This window comes from Lepidochelys olivacea (assembly GCF_965140295.1).
Source record: "Lepidochelys olivacea isolate rLepOli2 genome assembly, chromosome: 9".
NCBI lineage: Eukaryota > Metazoa > Chordata > Testudines > Cheloniidae > Lepidochelys > Lepidochelys olivacea.
The window spans coordinates 53,706,035-53,731,176 of NC_140419.1; the positions used below are offsets into that span (position 1 = coordinate 53,706,035).

At 46.3% G+C, this 25,142-nt stretch overlaps 1 protein-coding gene across 2 annotated transcripts in view; it reads left to right on the forward strand.

Annotated features, from left to right (window-relative positions):
* SLCO2A1 (solute carrier organic anion transporter family member 2A1) overlaps positions 1-25,142 on the forward strand; it is a 118,898-nt gene that overhangs the window by 18,339 nt on the left and 75,417 nt on the right. The window contains exon 2 of one of the 2 annotated variants that reach the window (XM_084639494.1): positions 14,913-15,024. In XM_084639494.1, the coding sequence (XP_084495620.1) occupies positions 14,929-15,024 (96 nt within the window). In that variant the 5' untranslated portion in view covers positions 14,913-14,928. Of the gene's footprint in view, positions 1-14,618; positions 15,025-25,142 lie in introns of those variants that run through there. The other variant, XM_084639493.1, reaches the window with a different exon arrangement.

The following is a 25,142-nucleotide window of genomic DNA, read 5'->3' on the forward strand; positions in this document are numbered from 1 at the left end:
GGAGGGGTGATAGATGGCACACATATTCCAATTTTGGCACCAGCCCACCTAATCTCCAAGTACATTAATCGGAAGGGATATTTCTTTATGGTTCTCCAGGTGCTTGTGGATCACCATGGGTGTTTCATTGCCATTAACACAGGCTGGCCTGGAAAGGTGCATGACGCACGCATCTTTCGGAACACTGGCCTGTTCAGGAAGCTGCAAGCCGGGACTTTTTTTCCAGACCAGAAGATCACCGTAGGGGAAGTCGAAATGTCCATTGTGATCTTGGAGACCCCGCTTACCCTTTAATGCCGTGGCTCATGAAACCCTACAAAGGGAGCCTTGACAGCAGCAAGGAGTGATTCAACAACAGGCTGAGCCGGTGCAGAATGACTGTGGAGTGTGCTTTTGGCTGTTTAAAGGGCTGCTGGCGCTCTCTGTATGGGAAGCTGGACCTGGCCGAAGACAGCATCCCCGCGGTTATATCCATGTGCTGTACCCTCCATAGCATTTGTGAAGGGAAGGCTGAATGATTCACTCAGGCATGGAACTCAGAGGTTCAACACCTGGAGGCTGAATTTGAACAGCCAGAGAGCAGGGCTATTAGAGGGGCCCAGCGTGGGGCTGCAAGGATTAGGGATGCCTTGAGGGAGCAATTTGAGGTTGAAAGCCACCAGTAATGTCTGGTGCCCTGCATGGGAGTGAAGTGCAGTGGTTCCAATGTTAGTAGGAATCTGTGTTTGCTAAGCTGACTTGCAGTGCCTGTTTCTTTCCTGGGCTAAGGTATCTTTTACTTTATGCAATAATAAAGAATTTTTTCAAAGCTAAAAAATCCATTTATTGAAAAACAACTGCTTAGGAAACAGAAAAGGCAAGGGGGTGAGGTGAGGAACAGTACAACCACAGATTTGCGTATGTCCTGTTATCATAATCAGCCTTCCTGTCTGGAGTGCTGTGCAATAAGTGCTGCACTTCAGGATGGCTATACTGCATGGTGATGGGGATTGAGTGCAGTGGGTAAGGGTCATAGTTTTCAGGGCTGGGTGGTGAAGCTACAGGTGTTGGAGGCAGCTGGTGGCGGTAAGAACCCAGATGTTGGGGAAAGTGGGCTGGAGGTGACATGGGGGCACAAGGGAAAGAGCTTTGGTACAAGGGCTTCAGTGGGGGCATCGGGCATGGTAGTGCTCCATCTGCATGGCTACGACTGCCTGGATCGAGTCCGCTTGGCGATCCATTATGCTGATCAGCTGATCCGTGCTTTGCTGCTGGAGCACTGTGCTTTTGTGCCGGCGCGCCTCATTCTGCTGGTGGATCCTCCTTTCACTGTCCCGCCGCTCCTGCACTTTTCGATTTTCATTACTTGAATGCTGCATTACTTCATGCAACATGTCTTCCTTGCTTCTACACGGCCTCTTTCTGATTCTTTGGAGTCTTTCGGCTGGTGAGAACACGGACGGCTGAGATCTCAAGGTTGCATCTGTAAAGGCAAAATGCAACACTTAACAGAGGCAGCATTGTTCACACCAGACAGAGCAATGATTCTCCTGTACTTAAGGGCAAGCACAGTCTACACAATAGCATAATTTGTCCATCCCAAAGCGAGTGCACATAACCCATGGGAGCCCCAAAATGGGAGTAAGCACAGGGTCGAGCGTGACTGATTGTTTCACGGCTGTACTGTCCTCTGGGTTTCTGTGCCTTGGGGAGAGCCAACAGTGGCAGGGGTCCCCATGCTGAACACTATCCCCACATTTTCCACAGGAGTTCGTCCTGAAAGATATCTTGCTGCTGAGGGTGACCTGAGAAGCAAGGGAGGGTCTTCTACTGCAATGCGGATTCCACCCTGGCCCATATGCAGCTTGCCTGTGTGGAGTATGGAGCAATGGTCCCCCACCCCTCATGGCACAATGGCATGGACAAGTTAGCCTGACTGGGACAAGGAACATAGTGGCTCTCCCAAGAAACCTGGGCAAGTGCATTGCCCAAATTCTGACTGAGACCTTTGAAGAGATCGCTGAGGCCGATTACCACAATGTGAGAGCACACATCAACCCCCTATTCCGCATCTAGGCACGCATGCAGCCCCAACCCTCCTCACCCCAAGAGCCCACACCGAATATCTTCCTTCCCAAAATAAAAGCAGCTTGCCAGGAACCTCCTCTGGTATTTGTCCTTCCCCAAGGACCAGCCACCATGACTGGCTACCTTCCTCTTGGCTTGAGAACAGCTCCTGGCTGCATGCCTCTAGGGATTCTGGGGTGTCTTCCTCCTCCTCAGTACCCTTGCTCCCACTTTGCTCCTCCTCCTCCTTCTCCCGCCTTGTTGAACTGGGCTCTGAAGTGTCCATGGTGGTACTCAGAGTGGAGGTGAGGTCGGCCCCAAGTATCGCGTCCAGTTCTTTGTAGAAATGGCAGGTCACATGGGCAGCACTGGAGCAGCTGTTTGCTTCATGGGCTTTGCGGTAGGCATTCCGCAGCTCCTTCACTTTAATCCTGCACTGCAGGGCGTCCCGGTCATGGCTCCTTTCCATCATGTCCCGTGATATCTGCCCGAAGGTATCATAATTCCTACGGCTGGAGCGCAGCTGGGACTGGACAGCTTCCTCCCCCCCAAACACTGATGAGGTCCAGCACCTCGCCATTGCTCCATACTGGGGATCACCTGGCACTTGGAGGCACGGTCACCTGGAAAGATTTGCTGAGAGCACTCCACGCCTGGCTGAGCAAACAGGAAGGGGATTTTCAAAATTCCCAGAGAATTTAAAGGGTGGGTCTGATGGTTGGTCACCTGAGGGCAGGGCAGTAGAGTTCAAAGTGATGACCAGAGTGTCTAGAACAGGCATTGTGGGACACTTCTGGAGGCTGATCAGAGCACATTAACAGACCAGAGTGTCCACACTGGTGCTGCGGCACTCCAGCGGGGGTGCACAAAACAGTATTCCACTCGTCAAGGTGGGGGTACCAGGAGTGAACCAGCTGCGGAGTCAGAGCGCTTTACGTGCCTTGCCAGTGTGGACGGGTAATGAGCTAGTGCGCCCAGGACTCCTTTAATGCGCTGTAACTTGCAAGTGTAGCCAAGCCCCGTGTCATGTAATTGCCTCTGGTGCAGGATACTGACACTCTAACTTGTAAGTTTTTTGAGGTCTGAACTGTCTGTTTATACAGCTCTTAGGTCAATGACCTCCTGCTCTTTGAGCTGGACTCCGAGTTGCTATGGCAAAACAAACAATTATTTCATTATAGTATTACTATGAGTGTACTGGTCTGGTCCATATTTACTGGTCTGCATCCTGTCACCTTTATGCTAGGTTCTCATTCATGGTCAGCAGACATTTACCAGGCACCCATCTGGCCACAGCCTTGCAAATGATACAAATGATGGGAAAGGATTTCTTAATCCCTGCCCTTTTTATTGAGAATCCCAAGTGAGGTATGCTCGAATCATCCATTTCTCACTTCCTCTTTCTGAAGGTTGAAGGTTGTTTTCCTCTCTGGGCTCTTATGGTGTGAAATGCTCAAAGGCTGAGACTTTAAAATCTGTCTGAGGATTTATATGCCAGGTTCCATTAAAAATAATGGGTATCCATATCCCCACCCCCACCCCACCAAAAAAGGCCAAGCTTCGCCCTTCTGTAACTCCACTGACTTCAGAGGAGTTACCAGCAGGGAGGAATTTGACCCTGAAACTCAAATAGCCTATTTATAAGCAAGACACTCAGAATACAGTGATCAGACAAAAAAAGTCTGCTTAAGAGATCTAGTCTGAACCACTACAAAGCTCATCTAGATAGGCTCCCCTGGGGTTCAGTTACACTACTCTCTAGAAACATAAAGATTCTCTTTCTCCCACCCTGGCCCTTCCAGGATCTCAGCCTGCTAAAGTCACATCCCTCTGGTATCCAGTCTCCCAGATCACCCTCACAGCCTTGTGCCTTTCAAATTTATTTGATGTTCCTGATTTACTATCTACAAAGGCTTGCCTTCACCATCATCCCTCACGGGGGTTGTCTAAAATAGGATGTTGAATTTAAAGCAGGGTCAGTTAACACATTAGCTAACTCTAGACTTTTCCCTAATGTAGAAATAGGTTGCCTTGAATTATCTGGTCGAAATCAATTCTAAGGGGGAGCCTAGAGTGTTACTATGAATCTGTGCTAGGGAAATGGTCAGGGCTATGTTAACTGACCCTAACCTAACCTTGACCTTTTCTCCTAATCTAGACATACCCCAAGGGGTGTTTCCCTGGGCCTGCTCCCATTCCATTCAGGATTGTATTCACCTCTGGGGTTAACCACTGTCACTTCCTCTTTTGGTGTTCAACCTTTGTTTTCTCAAATGTTCCTTGGAAGGTAGAGCCAACAATTGCAATCCTCCACCCTGGGAGGAACTGATTGTCTGCTGTTGGAAGAAGTCCTTTTGGGATTCTGATAAGCCCTCTTTCAAGTGTTTGCTGTTTCTGAAGGAAGGCGTTAGCTTATGAGTCAGCTCAGTCTGTCTTTCAAGCAACAAAAGTTGCTTCCTCTTACCAGCAATGCTGATCTTGATCAAAGATGATTATTGGAAGAGTGAAACCAGTCTGGCTGTCACAGTTTGTAAACTGCTGTCATCACCACAGTCACTGACACAAGGTAATTGTGTGCGCACACCCAGCCCTGGTTGTGAAGGGAGCGGGTAGATCCTTGTCTGGCTCCCTTACTTGCCTCTGTGCCAAGGCTCTGAGGTGGAGTTTTGACTCTCTGCTGTGTCATGTAATGACCCATCCCATATTTCCAGTGAAAATGACTTGCACGTGCAAGTTTAAAAGACTCTACACATGAGAACTCAAGCCTGCAGGGTTCACAGTTAAATCTCAGTGAACAGTTATACTCAGATGTTCATGGGTAACACTTACAGAAAGAGCACAAATGCAGCTGCAGCAAATTCATTTTTAAAAGCTAATGGGATAATGTTGTATCTACCTTAATGCTGTTTGGAACGGCCCAGCCCATGCATTGAGACCAACAATCCCCAAAGAATTCCACCATGGGCTTTCTTTGTTTACTTCTCTAAGATCATTCCATATGCCATAATCCTCCATCCTCTCTTGCTGTCTACCCTTCTATCAAGCCATTTGCCTTCATGCCCCTTTGGCATAGAGCTGGTTGGCAATTTTTTGACTAACAGGTTTTTGTTGGAAAATGCCATTTCATCACACCCAAAACTTTTCATGGGAACATATCAGTTCCAACAAAATTTTCACTAGGAAAAGTTTTTCAGGTCAAAATCAGAGCAAGGACTTGAACCTGGGTCATCTAAATCCCAATGGAGTACACAAACCACCTGCCTATGCTGGAGTGACAGGCTTGTGAAACACCTTCTTGCTCCCAGCCTCCAGCTTGAGAGAGTCATGCTGGTACTTAATGGAGTGTCAGCTCCCGGACAGCACCAGCCTTTCAGTGACTCAAGCACTTCCCTTTGGTCTATGACAGCCCTGACTTTGCCTTTCAGGTTAACACAAAGTGCACCTCAAAGTCCCCTTGAAGCATCCCCCGTGGTACCCAGCCCCTGACATTGGCTACTCACAGACATCCCAAATCCTCTGCCCCAAAGGAGCAGTGTTATCCTAGTTTTACCTTAAAGTACTGCTCCTGTGTAACATACAGCACTTGTAATGAAACGAAAGGTTTATTTAAGAATGAATAGGAAGAGGAACAAAAGGGTATAATGGAAACAAATGGTTACAATACAAAACAAGATAATAAAATGTGAACTATGGACTACACTTATCAATAGTTTCCTTGCCTATCTAATAGAGTTGGTTGTTCCCCCAAAGTTCAGTCTGTTGCAGAGCTGGCTGGTTTTCCAGGAACTAGGATCCAAACTTTCATGAAAAACACCCCCACTCAACAAGTGAATGGATCCAGTGAATGGATCCAGAGGGCCTCTCCCCACTATGAGTTATAATGAAACAGTCTGTCTTTATCCATGGGCAGGGCCAACCCCTGTCTGTTGTAATGTTCCTTCTTGACCTCCAAGGGGTTTCGATTGTTTGCAGTTGTGTTCCATTGACTGTTCTGGGATGGAGCAATGCTGGACAACTGAGCCTGGCATTACATCGCTGGCTGACCAGGGAGGGGTGACCATTCCATTTGCATGAATAGGCCATCACTGAATAATATTACTGCCTGGCGACACCTTTTAACCTTACGACCATCAGGGCATAAACACCAATATAGCTATGTTATTCCTTAAATATCAATATCACGCATACACCAGGATTATGTGCCAGGATTATGCTTTCAATAGAGACTTTATATGTTACCTTTTATGGACAATTACCCTGTAAGCAGTGTATTTGATGTAGTGAATTTGTAGATCTGAGACTAAAGTTGTTTGCAAAGATGAGAGGACTCTTTGCCAAGGGGTCTTTGTATCACAGGATGATCTCCATTTTCCTCCTGGAGCTGTTCTGCTTTATATACATAATTAAATGTTCAGTGGGCCAGAGAGAGACTGACTCTGCAGCCCTATGATTCAGGCAATTAGCTGGGATGTGGGAGACCCAGCTCCAAGTCCCTAATCTGTCTGATTTAATGAAAGGACTTGAACCTGGTTCTCTTGCATCCCAAGTGAGGGCCCTACCCACCTAACTCTTGGCCATTTTGGGGTGTCTCTCTTTCTCTCTCTGTTTTTATATGAAAAATTTCCAGAGGTGTCAGCTTTGCTCCGATACAGAACAGGAATATTTTTGAAAAAGTTTAATGGGATGGGGAAACCATTTCCCACCCAGGTGTACTTCAGTCATCTGTTCCACACCTATCACTGTGTTTAGAGCTCCCCACCTGGCCCTGTGCTGAATGACCAACCTCTCTTCACTCAGCCCCCTCCTTTTAGCTCATGTCCTCCACAAAGCCTTGCACCAGTAACGCATCGGGATGGATAATTTCACATAAAATGACAGGCAATGTTTCCACTGTTTTGTGATTTATCTCTCACCTTGTCAGCTGGTGCATTGTGGGCCAGATTTTCAAAAGAACTCTTGGTCAGATTTCCAAGGGCTCAGCACACTCACTCAATTTACAGAGTACTCAGCTTTCATTTAAGCACCTAACTAGGGGGGCCAGATTTTCAAGAGAGCTCAGCAGTCAATAAGCTTGCATTGTGCTGAATTTCTTGAAAATCAGGCGGGACAGGTCAAACACAGAGAGCCTGACTAGCACTGATTGTGTGTCTCTGTGTTGTACAGTGTGGATCATATTAATAATGCTCCATTGACAATAATAGACAAGAAACATTCAGCTTTGGGTCTAAGTGTCTCACCTTCAGAACATCATGGTTAAATCACCAGACTGGGATTTAGGAGATGTGCGCTTTAGCTCCCAGCCCTGCCACAGGCAATGCTGGGCAAGTTGCGTTATCTGCCTTAGCTCCCCAGCTGTAAAATGGGGAAAATCCTTCCTTTGTCTATTTAGACAGTAAGTTCTTTCGGGCAGGAGCTGTCTTTTACTCTGTATTTGTACAGCACCAAGCATGATGGGACCCTGATCTCAGTTAGGTTCCTGTAATGTAATATAAACAGTAATAATAATACCAGGCATTCCTGTACCAATGAATCTTTTCGGCCATAAGAGGGGAAAAAACAGTAAGACCAAAATTTTCACTGTTCTTAAGAATCTGTGACTCCATGTTTCGTGCCTTTCAGGGCTGAAGCCCAAAGGTTTCTGATTCTATCTTTGCTAGCTTACGTTACATGAAATAGTCCATAAAGTGTTATATATAGCTGCACATTGTCCCTCTCCCATCAGGCTGTGGGGAAAACAACAGCGATTGAAGTGCTTGCTTTCCCCCACAGGAGTAACTATACTTTCATTCTGCTGTATGGGTGGTGCTAAGTGGCTTTGTGTCTGCATTGAAAGATCAGCCAGTGGCTATATAAAGAGTATGTCTTGTGAGTGCAAAATGCCAGGCCAGCATTCTCTAGAAGCTAATTTGGAAGGCTGCAGTGAATGAATTGCCTTTTATTTTAAAAAATAATAATAATTAAACAAACATTTTGCTGAGCCCGACTCCAGTGTAGCTGGTGCCCCCGCCCCCATCAGCACGTACAGAGCACTGTGAAATTATACCACTTGCTGCTGTCCTGGACAGAGGTTCCTCCCAGAGAACAAACAGCAGTATCTCCTCTTGCCTCAGGAACAAGCAGTGCTATTTTTGCTGCTAACACCTTGTACCTGTGTGTGTGGTGCTGCCATTGAGAACTTGCAGGCCAAAGATCACTGGGAGGAATGGGTTGGGTAGAGAGGATAGAGTCGAACTGAGACCTGGAAAACAGTTATTTGGCCAGTGTCAGATGAAAATCAGCTGGAGGAGAGCAGCCAGTCTGGACCTCACCCCTTCGAGGCACCCCCAACTTTTTTGGCACAAAGATGAAGGAAATGAGCAGAATTCCGGTTATTATTAAAGCTGCCTGCGTTGGGGAGGCAGGACGATTTCATCAAGCCTTGTGTAGCACAAGCTGCTACAGGGTATATCCAGGGGCGGCTCCAGGCACCAGCAAAACAAGCAGGTGCTTGGGGCTGCACATTTCTAGGGGCAGCATTCTGGCGCCAACCATGCCGCCCCTAGAAATGTGCCCCCGCCGCCCCAGCTCGCCTCCGCCCGCTCTCCTGAGCGCCCCGCCGCCGCCCCACTTCTCCCCCCTCCCTGCCAGGCTTGCCGCGTGCCAAACGGCTGTTTCCCGCGGCAAGCCTGGGAGGGAGGCGAAGCCGAGCCGCGGTTTGCTCGGGGGAGGCGGCGGCGATGGAGCGGAGGTGAGCTGGGGTGGGGAGCGGTTCCTCTACCCCCCACCGCCCCCGCCGCTCCGCCTGCTCCCCTGAGTGCCCCGCCTCTCCCTCGCGGGAGGAGCAGGCTGAGCGGAGGTGACCTAGGGCGGGGGGTTGCGGTGGGGGAGCTGCAGGAAGCGGGTGGGGAGGAATACGGCACGCCCAGGGTAGGAGGCGGGAAAGCAGTTGGGGGGGGGGAAGCACGTAAAAAAAAGCTGGGGCAGCCAAAAAATTTTTTCCTTGAGGCAGCAAAAATCCTAGAGCCAGCCCTGGGTATGTCTACACTGCGATGGGGAGATGCGGTTACACCACATGTGGATCAATGCTATCACCAGTAAAATAGCAGTGAAGCCCTGCCCACCGCGGACCCTGGGTACAGGCTCAAGTGGCTTGGCTGCTATTGCTACTCAATCTAATTAGACACAAGCTAGCTGAGGTCCCTCTACGCATGCTGTGATCACACCTCCACACGGCTGTGTAGACATACCCTTAGAGGGGAGGTAGCAATCTGCAGGCTGGGCGGAGCCCTCCTGTTTTTGGTTGATTCAAGCTCCACTTAACCATATTTGTTTCTACGGGCTTAAAAGGGCCTGCTTCCCCACGGTGTCCCTTCGCTTCTGCGCAAGTGTTGTTTCACTGCCATCAGTGGGGTGGTGCCAGCCAGAAACTGGAATAACGGAGAGGTGGATCAGGCCCGATATACTTCTGTCCGATTGCTGCTTTGGAGGAGAGTGAGGTGGGGCAAACAGTCTGATGGTGTAAATGGGGGGAAATGGGCCTGATGTTAGGATCTTTGATGGCCTCCTTGAGCCACTTTCATGGCACAAAGGGACTGCAAAGCTGGTGGATCTCACCAGCTGGGAATAAATTCTGCATAGGGGAATCCATGGGTGCCTGAAGCCCCCACTATAGCTTGGAAAAGGGGGCATGGATGGAGTATTCCCAGCAGAGGTGAAAGTAAGCTGGTATGCCCCGGTACGGCATACCGGCAAGAGCCGGTGCACCGTACTGGGGCAGCCTGGCTTCCCCAGGGGGCAATTTAAAAGGCCTGGGGCTCCCAGCAGTGGCTGGAGCCCCAGGCCCTTTAAATTGCCATCAGAGCCCCGCTGCTGGAGCCCTGGGGTAGTGGCAGCAGGGCTCCAGCAGCTATTTAAAGAGCCCGGGACTCCCTTGTTTCTACTGCCCCGGCCCTTTAAATAGTCGCCGGAGCCCCGCCGCTGCTACTCCAGGGCTCGGGGGCTATTTAAAGATTGGGGCAGTAGAAGCAGAGAAGCTGCGGACCCTTTAAATAGTCCCCAGGGCCCTGGGGTAGCAGGTGCTCCAGGGACTATTTAAAGGGCTGGGGTTCCAGCTGCCTCTGCCGCCCTAGTCCTTTAAATAGCCCCCAGAGCCCCCGGGCTGCTGCTACCCTGGTGGTGGGGGGGAAGGGGAAAGAAAAGGGGGGGCACTTACCTTACAGGGTGGGCTGGGCTTGCTCTGACCCCCTCAGCCCCGCCCCTTCCGCCCTAGGCCCTGCCCCATCTGGGGGCCAGAGCTAGCCCCAGCGTACCGGTAAATCACTCGACTTACTTTCACCCCTGATTTCCAGCTCCCTGAATGGCCATTTGCGGCAATGGGGAGCTGGGATTAATTTAGAGAAGACCTGAGGCCTTAGAACTGGGGAGTAGCCAAGGTGATGTATTGTAGACTGAGTTCACTCAGACCTGAGGACTGGGGCCAATACATCTAGTATTCTGGCCATGCATTTCTGAAATACGCGACCAGCTTCCTGCTTTCTACCCTCTGGGAATACTGTCTATTTGTTTTATAGTCCTATTCTGCTGCCCATTACCACATCCCACATATGACCAACTGGCAAGGGCAATCTTAGAGCAGCAGGTGGGAATGCCAATAGTAGTTGGGCTCTCATTCAGTTTACTGCACTGGTTCCTTTTCCTTTAATTCTAAGTGTTTAATTCCAGTGTGGAGTTATTCCATAATAGTGTAAAAAGTATGATGATTTTAGGGAGGATCTGATTTCAAAGCCTCAAAAAGAAAGGCATCCCTAGAGCACTGTAAGCCAAACCAAACCACATGTATCTGTGATTTTCCTGCTAGTACTTAATTTCACCAGTATCACATAACAAAGTGCAATAATAAGAATTTGAAGCTAAATTCCTCTCCCTCTCTGTGCTGTAAATCAGTTTCTTCCTATGCTCTAAATCCACAAGCTATACCACTCAGCTTGCCAAGACTCAACTGTGGAGCAAAGATTCAAAATGAGGAAGATATAGAAAATTCTTAAGATGAGGCAGGATTCATATTTTCAGCAGAAATATGTTTTGCCACCTCCATTGCATGACTCATTGTTTTCAGGGCTGTAATTTAAAATAATATAAGAGCAAGACCACCAGCTCTGTGCAGAATGTGGGTAAATTTGGGTCCAGAATTTGGGGTTTCTCTTATAAGTAGACAGTAGCTGAGAGGTAGGACCACACCTCCATGATGGCCTGGGTTAAGTTGACTGTTAACTGAGTAATCAAGCACCTTCTGCAGATGATGCCTTCAGTGCCACCTGCGTAACCTCTAATTGTTCGAATCCAATAACAATCACAGTCTTAGAATAAATTAAAGTGACAGTGCTTTAAAGAGCAGATTGAAAGGTAAAAATTGAAGCCATTGGTTGATTAGGTTTGTGTGTGGGGAGAGACATGGGAGCTAAACGCGCTTTCATTTGAAAACACACTTTTGAGGCGCAACACTCCCATCAACCCAGAGTCAGACTTTGTGGGTGTCATGTCGCTTGTATACTGGAGAGCTATACAGAGTGATGCTTAGCTGATTAGTGGAAACGCCCCATTTGGTAACAAAGGGTGTGTCTGCCTAGTACCTTCAGACCCAGTTGGAGCATTTTGTTTTTGAGATGGGCTTGGGGAACTGTGACATAATTTTTTGCCAACTAAATGCAAGCAACTGGCTCCTAGCCCCGAGGAGCAATTTGCACAGGGCATGCCCAGCGAGCCAGGGCACTGAAATCCCAAGCGTAACTATCTCCTTGTACAGCAATCAGGCCTGACCCTCACTGCCTTGGACCTATAAAGTCATTTACACAGGTGCAAAGTGCTTCAGATGTTAGCTACCTGGTCGGCATAGACCCACCTTACGGGAGGATAGGGGGAGAAGTCACCATTGTTATTTGTAGTTTACCAATGAGGACACTAAGACGGGAGAGTTAAGTGATGTGAGCAAGGTTACAGAGCCAGGTTTAGAACATTGGAATCCCTTATTCTCAGCCCATGCTCCATCCACGCTGCCTCCTGCTGTTAAACACGCTGCCTCTCCTGCCATTGAAATACCCCCTGTTGTGGCCAGAGGTTACTGCACTAGGTGTTTTGCCGAGGACCTGCCTTGGAGTGGAGGGGAACTTGTGCTCATCCTAGTGCTCACCTCAGCAGCCTGGCTGGCCTTGCCCTCCACATAGTCATGAACTCATCTGGAGTTCTCCTAAACATTGAGGGAGCTAGGGCCAGGGTCTTTTCAGCCCAAGGCTGAGGAGCTTTAGGGGAAATCAGTGGCTGGCTCTCAGACCTGATGATCTACGTTTTCAAAGCTGTCATTGCACATGGGGGTAGGGGCCGGGGGGAGAAATTTAAGGAAATCTGAGAGTTTTCTTAGGCTCCTGGAATCAGTGGGGATCCTTGAGTGCAGGGTCGTGGGCCCCAAATCCAGCTCCGACACACCTCAGTCTCAAATTCAAACCTGCCCCTGTGGTGTTCAGGCAGCAATTCTGTTACCTAAAGGGGAGTTTCTCCCTGGCTGAGCCACTATAACTGATGCTAAACAGCTCCCAGTTTAAAATCCAGAGCACCCCCAGCAGCTCACCCAGAAGTTTATTTACTCAAGTTGGCCAAGTATTCCAAAAAAGAGTTCCTGTGTATTAATTTGATTATTTTAAACTATCAGCTTTGCTCTGCTCCTTCCTTACTGTCTTTGCTTTCTGCTGATGAGAGTAATCAAAGGTTACTGGCCCAAATGTTCTTGGAAAGCAAATTCTAGCATTCATGGTGGAAATGTCTGCATGCTTGTGCAATCAGGATGTGGAGACAATACCATGTGACTTACCTGACCAATCACAGCTAATCAGTTCTGGTCACGTTTACATTTGTGAGCTGTCTAAAGCTTTAAAAAAAATATTTGTTGACTGTTCATAATGAATGAATATAAAGATATCACAGTCCACTCATGGATACTTTGCAAGGAGAAAAAAAGAACAGAGGAATAGCCAGAGTAGATTGGACCATCCAATATCCTGTCTGTAACAATGGCTAAGTGCTTCAAAGGAAGGTGTAAGAAACTCTGTAGGAAGTATAATCTTCCCCCAGGAAAAGCTTTTCCTAATCTAGAGCTTCACTGAAGTGCAGAAGCCCTTCAAAAACCCTTGTTTATTTTTTTGATATTTACTATTATAACTTTGGATATTCTTGTTATCTAAATGTCTAATATCTCTATAAATGCTGCTAAACTAGTATACTCTGTGATATATTGTCTCAATGCGTTCCACAGGCTAATTGTGTGGAAAAAGAGACTAAATTAACTGCATAAATTGCTTCAAGAGAATTATTCACTCAGCTCTGTGTTTAGCACCAGCTATGCCCCCAATCCTGCAAACTGCTTTGTGCAGGGATACTCCAGTATCCACTCAGAGCTCCACTGAAGTCAAAGGGCTCCTGTGTGGGTACAGGGATCTGGCTGCATGAAGCAGTGTGCAGGATCATGTGTAGCTTTTTTATAGGTCATCTTATCATCCCCAAGACCACCTCCCTACTAGCACAACCCTTAGGAAGAAGCAATTTACAACTAGGCTTTTTGGTGTGTTTGGTATGAAGGCACTTGAAGAACACTAAAATAAATTAGACTGCTATTGTGATGCTATTTCCTAGGGGATCCCTTTGCCAGGTTTTCTCTCCCCTGCATGATTGTACACATTGGAAAGCTTCAGGCATCATCCATTCAGTCTGGGGTTTCTGAAAAAAATATTCAAATTGAAACCCAGCTCCTCCTCCGAAGCAAATGAAAACCTGCCCTCCACTCCTCCTCCTCCCCCACCCTCCCGCGTAAGGCAGTTTAAATAAATCAATTCTTTGTGCAAACATAACCCCAGCAAGGTCTCTGAAAGAACAGCTCTCTGGAAATTTACAAACGCAGTTTTTCTGCAAGTGAAAACAAGCAGAGAGCAGAACATGCTAGCATTGTGTGTGCTGCAAACCTCCCACCTGCTTGAGAGAAAGATTTCTTCCTTTCTTTCGCTCGCTCTCTGCTTCTAAAAGTTCCCCTTTGCCAGTCTCACCTGCTAGAGACACGAAGGGCAAATTAGCACAAACATAGTCTGCACGACAAGTAGGCATCCTGTCACCCTTTCCCCCTGGGACACCTGAATTAAAAGATGGATCAGCTCCATCTTTTAGGGTTTTTCCTGCTGCCCATCACTGTAATATAGTGGCATCTTTCATGTTAATAAGAGTGGCAATAGCAAAGCCCCTCTTCCTGGACACTCTAGCTTTCATTAGGTTATACAAACTCTGGTAGGAAAGGGGATTTTGGGTCGGGGGCGAGAAGAGGGTGATTGAGGCCGTGAATATCTTTATGATGGGAAAGCTGTATCAAATGTTTTGCAGCACTGCCTCAGGAATCCAACTCTGCATTGGTGTCTTCTATGAGCCACAGGACATGGGGGGAGGGGAGGAGAGGAAGGGAGGAGAGAGAGAGCCGACCTGTCATTGGAATGTCATATGTGTGACAGATTGTTACTCATACCTGCCTGGGAGGGGTGGTGTTTGAGCCTGGCTCAGCCTCCCTGTGCCTTTAAAGTTCTCTTTACACACACAAGAAAAGAGGGAGGAGAAATAAAGTTTCATCATCACTATTTCAGAAAACAGTCTTATAAAAACTTCATGCTCACACTCACTAAGTCTCACATGCTTGGACAGCTTTCAGTTGTGACTTATCAGAATCCAGGCTGGAGGAAGGGAAGGAGAGAGGTTTATATCAACAGACAGCTGAGCACTTCGGCATTTTGGTATACTTCTGATTTACTGGCAAGTTAGGGAAAAGAGAGAGGAAACTAACTGTGTGCATTGACCTCCAACAGCAATTCTAACCAAACAATGGGAGTTCAGCCTGAAAACAGCAAAGCTCCAGGCGTCAGCAGTAGCCCCCAAAACTGTCGCACCTGTTACCAGAACATCTTTTGCAATATCAAGGTAAGGAGCTTAACTTTGTATTACTTTTCTTCCTTAGCTGATTGGGAGAATGAAGACATATTTGCTTTTCAAATTTTCACAAGTCTTTTACCAACAGCAGCATTGGTCCTGATTCACACTTTTTTTAGCTCCTAGAACTCAGTGCATTTGTTAAAACGCAACATTTCAAACTCCCTTGTTCTCCTGCAACACCAAGTACTAAGAGAAGCTGGCAAGCATGTGGCAGGGCAACAAATGTAGATTTGGGGTACAGTAGTTCTTGACATGGTGAATACTCGCAGTATAGTGCAATGCAAGTTTCTTGTTGAGATAGTTGTTCACAATAAGAGAGGCACAGACACATAGGACTAGATTAACAGGTGGGAGAGCTATGCCGATTTACACCACCTATAGATCTGGCCCCCTACTGTTTAACCCACAGCGTGTCTTTTGTTAGGGAATTATTGGGATCATGGTGTGAAAAGAAAACACTGCCTTAAAATCATATGAATTTGCTTGGAAAATCTCTGCAAGGACAATTCAGTTGTTAATACGGTTAAAAGTGTGAGAGATTTCTCAACTGGTTTAGTTCTCCCTTCCTGTAGTCAACAAAGAGGTGGATTTATTCACCTGCACCCTTTATTTACAGGGTATGTCCACACTGGGAGAGAGGGGTCTTTTTTTTAAAATGCCACAGCTAAAACCCTGCTATAGACAAGGTCTAGAGATGTTAAAACTCCAACTTGCCCTGTCTATGCTAGCATTTTAAAACATGTTAGTGACCACATTTTGAAACACACCTTCCCCCCCCCCCCCCACTATGTGCTTTAGTGCACTCTTTGGGCCAGACCTTAGCTGGTGTAAATGGTGTGACAGGTGTTAATGGAGTTGTGCTGACTTGCACCAGCTGAGGATCTGGCCCTGTCTGTTTTGCTTGTTAGAACTCCCCCTAAGGACATATTAATTCTTTGCTCCCCCAACCCAGAGTCTAAAAAACTGCCAACAGCTCCTAGAGAACTGCTGGGAGATCTGATTCCTAAACTAACCTTGTGAAGCTTTCTCTATTTCACAGACACATGTCTATATTCTTTTACTGGTGTGAGTAGCATGAATGGGAGGGAGTAACATGCACTGTGTCAACAGGGAAATAGCCCAGTGTGTGTGAGAGCATGAGCCAGCAGGTAGGTGTGTGTGAGGGATGACAGAACAGATGGGGTGGGTAGTATGCGGCTGGCTGGCTGCAGGGGTTCAGAGTGGCACAGCAGTGGCATCGCTCCCTGTAAGATCTGACTCCCCAGTGTAAGTGACCGACTGAGAAGCAAGGCAGCAGACCAGCCATCGATCTCCAGGCTGGCAGCAGTTGTCAGTACTGGTGCACTCTGCCCTTGGGGCTGGTGACTTCCCAGTGGCATCAGATAATAGTTGTTTGTTTACCATCTGATAGTAGCACTGTAAGGAAGGTTTGTCAGCACTTCCCTTAGGAACCAAACCTTTTACCGCAGCAGGTCTCAAATGCCCCAGGCTAAGCCAGGCACTGAGCTCCCAAGCACACCTTTTTTCAACCTGATTGTCTTTTTAATCATTTGTTTCCTTTTCCTCTGATGGGCAAAGAACAAGCCCTCCCCCGTCTCACCTTCTGAGGGTCTGATGCTTCTTGGGCAGTCCTACAGCAACACTGACAAAATTACATCAGTTAATTTGTACCATCCCTTCTGCTCTTGGTTACACCAGTGTAAATCCACAGTAACTCCACTGAAGTCTTAGCCCTGACTGTCAGCTGCATCAGCAGCTTTGGACTGCCTTGCTAGCACAGAGGGGCCCTAACCCCACTGACTGGACTGTGAGGGATTCTCCAGTGGTGCAGAGCTGGCTATGTCATCGTGGCTTCTCTACTCCCTGCTGATCTCTGGCTACCATAATTGTTGAAATGTGGTATGCAGGCAGTCAGACTAGATGATCAGATGGTCCCTTCTGGCCTTAAACTCTATGAATCTATGAAATTCACCTTGGGCTGTTGGCAGCTGGTCTAATTTAGATTACTCCAGTTTATACCAAGCGACAGACTCAGGGTACAGCCAGCCCAGGACTGGAAGTCTGAAAACCGGTCTTAAAAACCACCTGAACTGTGCTCTCCTGAGTGGCCGTGTGTGCTCCTCAGCAGCAGCCCAGGTTTGGGCCTAGGCTTTACTGCAGATTTATGCAGTTATAACGGACAGCAGAATCTTTCCCACAGTGCAGCGTGTACTACTCCTGTTGGCACAAAAGGCTCTTGGATGCCCAGAGGGAGGTGGGAAAAATATCCTGAGACCTTAAAGAAATCATTGGTCTCAAGACTGTTTTAAGGTTGAAAAATTTGTTAGAGTGGAAACAGTTATTTTACAGGATAGTCCCCTAAAAATTAATATCCTTCTAACTAGTTTCGGAGTAGCATCCGTGTTAGTCTGTATCCGCAAAGAGAACAGGAGGACTTGTGGCACCTGAGAGACTAACACATTTATTAGAACGTAAGCTTTCGTGAGCTACAGCTCACTTCATCGGATGCATAGAATGGAACATATAGTAAAGATACACACACACACACATACAGATAAGTTGGAAGTTACCATACAAACTGTGAGAGGCTAATTAGTTAAGATGAGCTATTATCAGCAGGAGAACAAAACTTTTGTAGTGATAATCAAGATGGCCCATTTAGACAGGTGACAAGAAGGTGTGAGGATACTTAACTTAAGGAAAAAGAAAAGGAGTACTTGTGGCACCTTAGAGACTAACCAATTTCTTTGACAGGTTTCAGAGTAACAGCCGTGTTAGTCTGTATTCGCAAAAAGAAAAGGAGGACTTGTGGCACCTTAGAGACTAACCAATTTATTTGAGCATGAGCTTTCGTGAGCTACAGCTCACTTCATCGGATGCATGCGATGAAGTGAGCTGTAGCTCACGAAAGCTCATGCTCAAATAAATTGGTTAGTCTCTAAGGTGCCACAAGTACTCCTTTTCTTTTTGCAATTTATTTGAGCATAAGCTACAGCTCACTTCATCGGATGCCACAAGTCCTCCTTTTCTTTTTGCGAATACAGACTAATACAGCTGCTACTCTGACACTTAAACTTAAGGAAATAGATTAAATATGTGTAATGACCCAGCCACTCCCAGTCTCTATTCAAACCCAAGTTAATGGTAACTAGTTTGCATATTAAGTCAAGCTTGGCAGTTTCTCATTGGAGTCTGTTTTTGAAGCTTTTCTGTTGCAAAATTGCCACCCTTAAATCTTTTACTGAGTGGCCACAGAGGCTGAAGTGAAGTGTTCTCCTACCAGTTTTTGAATGTTATGGTTCCTGATGTCAGATTTGTGTCCATTTATTCGTTTGCAGAGAGACTGTCCGGTCTGGCCAATGTACATGGCAGAGGGGCATTGCTGGCACATGATGGCATATATCACATTGGTAGATGTGCAGGTGAACAAGCCCCTGATGGCATGGCTAATGTGATTAGGTCCTATGATGGTGTCATTTGAATAAATATGTGGACAGAGTTGGTATTGGGCTTTGTTGCAAGGATAGGTTCGTGACTTAATATGCAAACTAGATACCATTAACTTGGGTTTGAATAGAGACTGGGAGTGGCTGGGTCATTACACATATTGAATCTATTTCCTTAAGTTAAGTATCCTTACACCTTCTTGTCAACTGTCTAAATGGGCCATCTTGATTATCACTACAAAAGTTTTGTTCTCCTGCTGATAATAGCTCATCTTAACTAATTAGCCTCTCACAGTTTGCATGGTAACTTCCAACTTATCTGTATGTATATATATATATATATATATCTTACTATATGTTCCATTCTATGCATTGGATGAAGTGAGCTGTAGTTCATGAAATCTTATGTTTTAATAAATTTGTTAGTCTCTAAGGTGCCACAAGTACTCCTGTTCTTCTAACTAGTGTTCACCCAAATCCAACATATCTTCATGAGAGAGACAAGGCGGGTGAGGGAATATCTTGTATTGAACAAACTTCTGTTGGTGGAAGGGACAAGCTTTCGAATGCCACAGAGCTCTTCTTCAGGTCTGGGTAGCTCGAAAGCTTGTCTCTTCCCTCAGCAGAAGTTTTTCCAGTAAAAGATATTACCTCACCCACCTTGTCTTTAATATCCTGGGACCATCCCGGCTTCAACAACACTGTAAACAGCAGGTCTTCCTTGTGTTTTGAACAGTAAATTCTGCACCATACCTCTCCATTCATGAAGCTGGCTTGGGTCTGATGGACCCAGGGACCTCCTGTCAGTGGAGCTTTATTCAGCTGATGCGTGCAAAGCTTCAGGCTCCTCTTTGACCCCTTGCTAAGCCTGGATAACCAGGTAGCATGCCTTCTTTCACCTCCAGCTTGATAGGAAGCTCTGTCCCTTCCTCCTAGTTGAGGGCCTAAACACAGAGATCCATGCATTGGTCATCACCAGGCTGGATCAGTATAACTCATTGTATTTGAATCTGAATGTGAAGATGATACACAGGGTTCAGCTTGTACAGAATGTGGCTGCCCACTGTCTATGTGGCTCAGGCCACGGTGAGTACATCAGGCCTGTGTTCACGTCCCTCTGCTGATTCCCAATCAGCTTCCAACACCAATTTAAAGCCTTGGTCCTAATTTTCAAAGCTATTAATGGATCAAGCCCCAGCTACACCAAAGGCCAATTTTGATCTTTGAACCACAATAGCTGCTGTACACCTCTGGAGCAATGCAGAGCCTACAGCCCAGAAGGAAGCATGTGAGAGCTGGGAACAAAGCATTCTCTGTTGAGGGGATTTTGCAAATCCAAAGTCTTACCATCTTTAGGAAACATTGTGAGGCCTTCCTCTTTGAGAAAGACTTTCTACCATAAGTGACATTCAATAGATGAACCACCTCTTCTATTTTCCTCCCTGCCAATGTTGCAAAGGAGCCTTTGAATAAGTTAGTCAGACCCTTTAGCATTTCCAAATGAAGAAACAGTGAACTAGAAGAGTTATTAGTATTATTAATATTAGCTATTTCTTTACCTTGTAAATGTGTAAAAGTTAATGCTTTTCACAAGACAGAGAAATAGCTAAGCCTTTGTGAGACAATATATTATGTATATATATTTTCTACAAGTATCTTAACTAACTAGAAATACTGAGATTTTCTCTCTGTCTACAGAGATAGACAGATGGGATGGAAGTCTGGGTCAAAAATGATTGCCCCTGAGGTTGAAAAGTGACTGACAGCCAGTGGCACCAATGCCCTCAGTCAAAAGATGTAGTGGCAAATACAACAGGAATGGCTGGGAGTGTTATTGTGCCATGTGGGTTTCATCTTTAATCAAAGGGCAATAGTTTGCCCGGCAGCATAACCCCCCAGTTTATAAAGCATTCTACCCGTTATTTAAAAGATACATGCTGGCACGACAAATAATGTATTAAATAAGTAGCTGGCTCTGTACCAATATTCACTTGGGCTCTGCTCAGAAACTCAGAAACAATTACATGATCAGGGCTTCAATGAATAAAGCCAAGTGTCCTCATATAAACAATAGCAGGTGCTGAACACAGCTGTAATTCCAATACACCAAAATTGCTAAGGGACACAACTCCATGCTCTTGGTGTCCCAAAACCTCCAACTGCCAGAAGCTCAGACTGGCTGTCCTGTTCTGGCATTCCCTCTGAAGGACCTGTCACTGACCACTCTCGGAAGACAGAATACTGGGCTATTGGTCCACTGGTCTGACCCAGTGTGGCCCTTCTAACCGTGCACTCCAGGTACTGATAATTTATTAGCTCATATTTATTAGAGGTGGCAGTATTCACAGGCCAGCATATCCAAAGTGCCTTGCTTGAGACTGATTCCCAAAATAACACAGCTTTTTAAAACAGAGCATCCTGTTCCCCCAGCACTCTCCCTCCCTCCCTCATCTACTGTCGAGTGAGCCCAGAGTATCACCCAGTCATTCTGAGGTGGGACGGGCTGTGCAGCTACTCTGTGCGGTTGCAGTTAGAGGGGGCTAGCACTCCTTAATCTCTGTGTTTGGAAATAGGATTGTGTTAGCCAAAGCCCTGAGTGATCTCACCTGCTGCTTTGTTGTCTTGGCCTGGAGAACTGTGGGTAAGAGGAAGCAAGGCAAAGCTCTGGGTGTCAAGCGGAACCAGCTGTTGCTGATAGAATGAAAATAAAGATTTGAACACAACAGCTCTCTGCGTCAGGCTGCTTCTAATGTCCTGCAAGGTCCTTGTAGATCAGGGTAGGACAGGGGACTTCTCCTAATGGATGATTAGAAAGTATCATTGATGAAGCAGGGGGAATAGGCTGAGAGCAGCAATTGAGAAAGGTCTTGTGGATGACATGTCCATGGTTTGTGATTGCTGCTGCAATAACAACTGTGCTGGCCCCCCAGCCTTTGAGGGGTCCCCCTTTGCACCTTATTGTAAGTGTTGTTGGTCCCTTAGGGTGCAGCAATTACTCCCCCTTATTATTTGTGTCACTATGTTTAAATTATAGCACCCAGAGTCCCAACTAAGAGGAGCCTAACAGGAGATAGACTCTGCTCTGAAGCGTTTACAGTCTGAGTAGATAACACAGACACAGAGAGAGGGAGGAGAAACTGAGGTACAGGGAGATGAAGTTACTTGTATGAGGTCACACAGCAGGTCACTGGCACAGCAAGGAACAGAGTCTCAGTTTTCTGAGTCCCAGTCCAGTGCCTTAACTACTAGACCATGCTGCCTCTTATCGCCCTACTGGTGTTCATTCCATCCTTTTAAACAGCAATTGAAAACTACTTTGGCAGAGTCATTTTCTATTTAAAAGTGCCCCCACCCCCTGTGGCAAACAGGCACCTTTCTATTGTGGTTTATTTACTGTATCTTGTTTAGTTTATGGTGTTTTAACTAGCATTGTCCGTGCAGTGCCCTAAGAACTATGATGGGCCAGGACACTATGTACACAAAACAGTTATTAACTTAGATGGACAGGTCTGCACTCAGTGAGCACTGCAACAGAGTGTTTTTCTTTATTGTGTCAAGTGTTTGAAATGTTTTATGGAGTTAAATAACAGAGCTACAAAGTGAAAGTAAAAAAAACAGAGAGCAATAAATTCGAAGACATGGGCAAAGGGAAAGGAGATGTATTTTCAGATGGGCTTTGAAGCTAGCTGGAGTTGCAGGAATGCAGTGCCCGTTGGTCAAGGCTGCGAATGGACCATTATATTCTCAACCCTTTGAGACTGCATAATGGGAAAGAGAGAAGGCCTGAGCAAGATGGTGGGAGCAGACATAATGATGTAGGTAGAAGCAAATCCACAGAGAGCCTAAAAACCAAAGAAGGCATCCTGAAATGAGTTGGGAGGAAGTGGAATCATTTGAATGTTTCTGTGATGAGGTCATGCTTCTCTGTCCACCTGTGAAAGTGGTCAGTGGCACTCTGTTCATGCTGCTATCTGGAGAAGAGAGGGGCCAACAAAATGGAGCTGACATAATCCAGGTAGGGTGAGATGGAGACATGGAGGAGGATGCCAATAGAGGTGGAGCTCAGGTAAAGGCAGCGCTGTACATAAACAATCATAGCGGCAATAGGAAAATCTGTAGATACTGGAAATGTGTGAGGAGACGGCAAAACCAAGGTCAAGGCTTACTTCACGTTTCTTCTGATACTGGTGACACCAGGATATCTAAGTCCAGCAGGGGAATGGAGGAAAAGTTTATCAGGTATTTAGCTTACTCAACTTATGAAGACGACACAGGTCATCAAAGATGTAGAAATATGTATGTATGGTGGAGTAGCCTCAGCCTAAAGCCATTCGATAAGGTATACAAATGAGAGAAAGAAGGTGGATGGGAAATAGCACAGGATCAAAAATGGGCTCATGGGACTCTACCAAAGAGGGCTGTGGTACAGAACAATTACCACCACCAGAGAAAAGAGGGCAGGAATGCAACATTGACAGGAAGGAGGCAGTGACACCTGCACAGATCTGTAGGAGGTCCAGGAAGGACTTCAGACTGCTGAAGGCTCAAGGAGAAGAATGAACCCTGGTCCTTGGAAAGGAGAAGGTGTTTGGTCTATAAAGAAAATCAGTTTGTGTGCCAGGGCTGGAGCAGAGAAGCATACTTATGCTGCTGCGGTAGTTGGAGAGATGAGGGCTACTCTCTCAGGAAATTAGCAGAGGTAGGAAAGGTGGTAGCTAGGATGTCAGGTGAAGTGTTTCAGGATCTAGGGAGGGTTTTTTAAAAAGGGAGCAAAGTGCAACAGGGAACTAGGAGAGAAAGGAAGGGTCTGGGAAGAAAGAGGTTTTGAGGGACTGGCTTACGTCAGAAATGTCTGAGGGACAATGGCATTGTCAGGAAGGAGAGGGAGAAAATAGTTGGAGAGAGATGCGTGAAGAGCAGGGCTGCTGTTTGTCCATAAACATGTGGGGAGTTCATAAGAGAAGGTGAATGAGGGACTCCCAGAACCTAGTTCCCAATCATTCCTTCACACTGCTCTGGCAGTGTTAATTCTGAACTGCCAGAGCGGGGTAAGTCTAATTAACATGGTCCAAAAGGTATAAACAAGAATCACAGCATCCATAAGAAAAAAAAACACACACTTCTGGGTATTTAGTGCCAGGTCTGCTATCCTTACTCATGCCGGGCTGTGCCTTACTCCAAAAGCGGTGCCCCTGAGTTCAGTGGAAGTACTCCTGGAGTAAGGTGCTACTCCTGTGAGTAGGGATGGCAGAGTCTGACCCTTACTGCCTTTATGATATAGTCACTTTCACAGTTGCAATCCATGCTGCCGTTTTTATTGTAATGACTTGGGCTGGGATTTACCAAGGTGCCCAGCTCTCACTGGAATTCAGTGGGATTTGAGCTCCTAACTCTCCAATCTATTCTATATAGGTTCTTATGCTGTAGTCATCACTATAGTATAGTTGAGAGACTAACAACTTTATTTGGGCATAAGATTTCATGGGCTAGAACTCACTTCATGAGATGCATGGAGTAGAAAATACAGGAGCAGGTATAAATACATGAAAAGGTGTGAACTGCCTTACCAAGTGTGAGGTCAGTCTAATGAGAGAATTCAATTGGCAGCAGGATACCAAGGGAGGAAAAATAACCTTTGAAGTGGTAATGAGTGGCCCATTTCAGACAGTTACCACTTCAAAGGTTATTTTTCCTCCCTTGGTATCCTGCTGCCAATTGAATTCTCTCATTAGACTGACCTCACACTTGGTAAGGCAGTTCACACCTTTTCATGTATTTATACCTGCTCCTGTATTTTCCACTCCATGCATCTGATGAAGTGGTTCTAGCCCCCCCAAGAGCTTATGCCCAAATAAATTTGTTAGTCTCTAAGGTACCACAAGGACTCCTCATTGTTTTTGCGGATACAGACTAACACGGCTACCACTCTGAAACCTATAGTATATCTGAGTGCCTTCCAGACATGCATTAAGCAATGTGACTAACATCTGGCATGTGTTTGTGCTCTGATCCTCTCCTCAGGGGAAGAAGCCCATGCAGTGGAACATTTTGTTTTGTGAATGTTTTAATAATATGTGAATATAGACATACAAGTTGCTATCTGTTCCTGGTCCCTCTGATGTAAATCGGTGTTCTGCCATTTACTTTAGTAGGACCAAAGATTTGATGAAAGAAATGTTGTGCTCTATAAGTGTAGCCATTAACCTGTCATGTTGTGGAACTCTGTTCAAAAAGTTGTTGCAATGCACGCTGATTGCCTTTTATTTAGCTGATGAAATATCATTAGAACAGAATATTAACAAAATCATTGGCACCTGCTCAGTAGATAGTTTGATTTCAGGCTGGTAGTCAGGAGATGTCGGGATGGAGGAGATGTCATGACAAATTAGGGGGAATCACAGTTTTAAAGAAGGAAGCAAATCCCTTGTACTTGGCCAGGAAATGCTGAGAAGTAAGTATGAGCTGGATGAGTAGAGAAGGGGATTAATGGCAAGGAAGAGAAAGCAAGAGAGGAAGAGGGAGATTTTGCATTGCTGAGAACATCCCTTTGTACGTGAACAGATTTCCTAGTGGATATGGTGATGGGATGTGTGTGTATTTTTTATAAAGCTCAACTCATGCTTGTAATGATCTGGAGCTGGTGTGTACTACAGGTGGTTT